At 34.7% G+C, this 4,538-nt stretch overlaps 1 protein-coding gene across 1 annotated transcript; it reads right to left on the bottom strand.

The window, feature by feature from the left end:
• Positions 1-1,798: 1,798 nt before the first annotated feature.
• LOC140966776 (E3 ubiquitin-protein ligase MBR2-like) lies at positions 1,799-4,534 on the bottom strand (the record flags this gene model as incomplete). Its single annotated transcript, XM_073427031.1, has 5 exons — positions 1,799-2,266; positions 2,379-2,516; positions 2,615-2,710; positions 3,508-3,561; positions 4,121-4,534. Coding segments are annotated over 5 exons (834 nt in total), but the record flags the coding sequence as incomplete, so codon positions are not given.
• Positions 4,535-4,538: the final 4 nt, after the last annotated feature.

Here is a 4,538-nt window from a genome sequence, read left to right as displayed (position 1 = left end):
GAGCGATTGCACGGTGAGAGCTAAGCGAAAGGCGCAAATGCTGCTGAAATTGCTTCGCGACTCGTGGCCCCAGGAGTCCATGGAGAATTCATTTGATTTCCGTTGCAGCGACGTCGTTTTGTTTTGATTAAAGATTTTATAAATTCGATTTTAGAAGGAAAAATATTATATAAATTATATAAAAAAAAAATCCCCAAAAAAAAAATTGACACCCGGAAATGAGTACATATGTGGGATTTCGATGATGCTTAATTAATGTCATGTTAATTTGTGACAAATTTGATTTACTTAATTTGTACAAAACGTTAGTACTACTCAAACTCAACCATTGGTATATAAAAGTCTTCACTTCATTCTCCAATTTACTTAATTTGGATCAATCAAATTTCCACGGTGCTTATATGTTCAAAAACGCTCGAGGGCGATATCAATCTAATATATTTTCTCAAGGGGCATTTTAATTCTATTTATTTATTTTAAATTTTAACTATTATGAGTTAAACTTCTTAAGTTGGTAGGCATAATTCTATAATTTTCATGATATAGATGGTGGCCCTGATTGTCCGTGGAGAAAGACAATGAATGAGGCAAGATACATCACATATTTTTTGATGGTTCAACTTCCTTTGACCATAAACTAGCAATAATAGTGGACTTATTGATTGGAGGTGGGGTTCCATGTTTCATGTGTTCTATAGGTTTACTAGGAATAATGGCATGTTTAACAATGATAATGTTCCACTCAAATGCTCATTCTAACTTTCAATTGTCGTAATCATTTTAAGTATTTATTTTTTCACCAAGTTGAGACGATTTCATAGATCAATTTTGTGAAATGAATGTTTTATTTGAGTCTCTCATGATTTAATTATTGTCATAATCATTGATATATACTAGAAATCGAAGCATGCGTTCATAGATTTACTATAAATATCTGGATTTACAAAATCAAGTTAGTCCAAATGTATAAGATGATAAAAACATGAAATTGGATGAGAGGGTATATGAAGGCATAAAAAGTAAGTGGAGTGAGTTGATGGATGGAAGAGAAAGTAGTTTGTTAATTGTTCATTTATGTGAAAAATTCGAAATCATATGTATGTGGGTAAGTAGTGATTTTATATTATTTCTACTTTTATATTATGGTGAAGATCAATAATTTAAGAGTCACGACAGTGCCACATCTTGTAAATAAAGACGATATAAGTGGATTCTCACATGGGAGCTTTGGCCTTTTCCCTTTAGATATAGGGAATGGTCCTCAAAATGCCCAACTCATTTTTGCATCACATAAACATAGCCATAAAAGAAAAAGAATAGTGAGCAAAAGAATTCAAGACAAGAAACAGGGGAATTCCTATTGATGGCATTATTTTGATGCCAATGACACATGATTCAAAATGGGAAAGGACCAAATCTTTCATTTTTTTTTTTAATTTTTTGAATTTGAGATTCCCTGATTATGTTTCCTGTTGACGACATATCAGTCTTAACTTTTTGTGGCTCAATTGTATTTTACTCTACTCCATGATAATTTGAAGCAAAATTTGCTAAAAAAGACAGGGATTTAGTGGCTAATCTTTACATTTTATTGAAAGATTTGAGATGGTGAAACTGTGAAAGTAATTTACCAACTTCATTTTCACAATAAAACCTAAAAAACACACACACACAATTCACTAGTATTGAAATCATGGTATATAGGACTAGAAATTAAGGTTTGCGTTGCATGATTGAAACAAGAGAAGACAACAGTTATCAAATATGTCCTGTAATAAAAGGAAACAAGATGCCAGCCTTAAAAGACCATTCGAACAATTGAATATATAACCAAATGTCTCCCGCTGCCACATTATGACGTCTAATATTTCATAGAATCGAGGATTTTTTTTCCTTCTCAATTTAAGTGACCATAATTAACAGTTCAAATTTATACCATCATCGCTACTCAATCCCAGAAAGCACAACCTTTCTTGCTTCAAACCCACAAGATTCGAGGGGAGGAAAACAAAAGGGTTTTTAGGGTCGAACTAGCATGCTTTAAGTCGTGTCCAACCAAAGATTTAAAAGCAAAACAATGAGTCCTCAAGATGGAATAGTTCATGCTCGCCCCCAAAACAAATAGGTTTATTTCTCAAACTTCCAAAGCCGTTGTTTTACAAATGGGACACAAGTTCTTTAGTGTCAACCATTGTTTGATGCAGTTGACATGAAACTCATGCCCACAATCTGATATCCCAATATCATCTCCATCAATGTATTCCTCCTGATATAGTCGAGTGGAAGTGAAAAGAAAAAACTCAGAGTCGATCCTTTAAAAAGAATAAGTATGGGGGATGCAACTTAAACGAAAAATTTAGCAGGTTCATTGATCTAACCTGACATATACAGCATGGCACCAAATTCAGAGCGACGCCAAATACTCTATGCTTCCTCTGTTTCATCGAGGTAAAGATTTTATCCTCGCTCAATCCGGTGCTAACATTCCCTATACGTTCCTCCAAAGCTAACAATTCCTATCATAAAGAGTGGAAATGTTAAAAGCTGCTTACCCTGAAAATTCTCTTGAAAATCCAAGAGTGTAGAGAGTATTTATTCAAGTAAACTAGAGTACTTCATAAGACATGTTGTCCACATCCAGCCTCATGTCTCTATGACGGTCATGCATCTCCACAAATCCGTTGATAAAAGGGTCGATCAGCATATAATCCTGGAAAGGGTTAACATATATTTACATCATCCACCTATAATCTAGAAAAATTATGTGCTACTTATGTAATAGAAAGACACATAAAATATTTCAAAGGTCTTGATTGCATGCGTCAACATCTGCCTAGTCGAGCCATACAATTCACAATTGACAGATACAACTTCTGTGTGCTCCATAGGCATCTCTCTCTACATATTAGGCATGTGTACATCATACCTTTTTATTTTAGGCTCCAACGGTATACTTCCTAAACAAGTAAATTCGAACAATAATTTTAGAAATTACAAATATGAAAAATTTCAAAAATATCCATGTATATCAAGATAAATCACCGCCTGAAATCTCATCTGGGCTAGCACTCCAAGAGTCTATTTCCAAACATAACATTTACTACAAATTAGAAGAAAACGGTAAGGATAATTGGGAAAAGCTCCTTGTATATTTGTCTATTTATTATGACAAAACCACGTCGTGGGAACAAATTTTGAGACTCCAAATACAGATTTAAAAATAATTTTAACCTCGATAAAAATAAAAAGATACAAACAGAGATTCCACATGTAAATTTCCATATATAACCACAAGCTCAATTGAATTTGGGATATGATCAGGTAGCTTTGAAAATCATATAAAAGTTATCGATTAAAAAAAACAACTATATAATTATTTTTAAATTTAGTAGCAATTACTCTCAATAGATATATGTTTGGATATTTTCCTTCCATAAAAAAAAAGAGTTCGACCAAATTTGATAACATATTAATGAGAGAAATCTAAATTGCTGATCCTGAACAAACCTCAGGTTGTAAGTGGACACCCCTTCGCATGGCACTCAAGACTTGACGGATCTGCTAAATCAAATAGGACAAAGTGTAATTAGCGCAAACCACTGGAACTCACAGGAATCACATTACAAGCACAAACGAACCAAGTAGGCACAATTAGTTAAAAGAATGAATAATAAAATATATGCAATCACAGGATATGCTAAAAGGACTTCTCAATTGATTAAATGGGATCTTCATAAATGGTCAGATTTCCCAAGAATTGAACACAAAATGCCTCACTCTATGCCTCCACAAATAGGAAGACTCGATAAGGCAGAATGAATGAGAGAAACAAAGAGCAGCCAGTTTGCAATGAAAAAACTTACATCCGAGTAAGCAAAAATAAGTATGTGTACGTGGATCAATGATATGATCAGAAATAAAGTAATACTTACGGTCGAGATATATAACTTAGAAGGTTTATTATATAAAACTATGAATTACTCTATGAAAAGTTGCTGCCATCGGTGCAGGTCACAGGATTTTCAGAGCGCAAATATGTTTAAAGAAAACAAAGGAATTTTCTGTTTGAAGATTTTAAGTATTCATCACATCCGTTACAACTTCAATAAAGGACACATACCAGTCTATGCCTTCCCTCAACAGCAGCTAAAGCATTCCAACCATGAGCATCATCACTTGTCGTATCAATCGAGAACGCTGCTGGCCACTGATCTGACTGATGCTGTCCTAGACTAGTACTTGGTGCCTCATCTGCTGAAAATGAGGTAGAAGGGAAAGGCACAAAAGGACTTCTCCGAACTCCGGAATCAGATTCAATCCGTGGAGGGGCATTCCAAGGCAAAAATTCCGAGAATCTCTGATGGGCTTGAGATCTTTGTATCTGATGAGGCAACAAGACTACGGGAGATGCACGCACACCAGAACCTGGGCCAATCCGAGAAGTAAATGAATGATTTCTAGAAGATGCAGAAGTTCCAGGGGCAAAACTCCAGTCAATTTGGTCTTGTGGAACATTTCTTGTCTCAGGAACAGAAACG

This window comes from Primulina huaijiensis, unplaced genomic scaffold (genome assembly GCF_012295235.1).
Source record: "Primulina huaijiensis isolate GDHJ02 unplaced genomic scaffold, ASM1229523v2 scaffold207956, whole genome shotgun sequence".
In the NCBI taxonomy this organism is placed as follows: Eukaryota; Viridiplantae; Streptophyta; class Magnoliopsida; order Lamiales; family Gesneriaceae; genus Primulina; species Primulina huaijiensis.
This window is presented reverse-complemented; position numbering and strand designations above follow the sequence as displayed.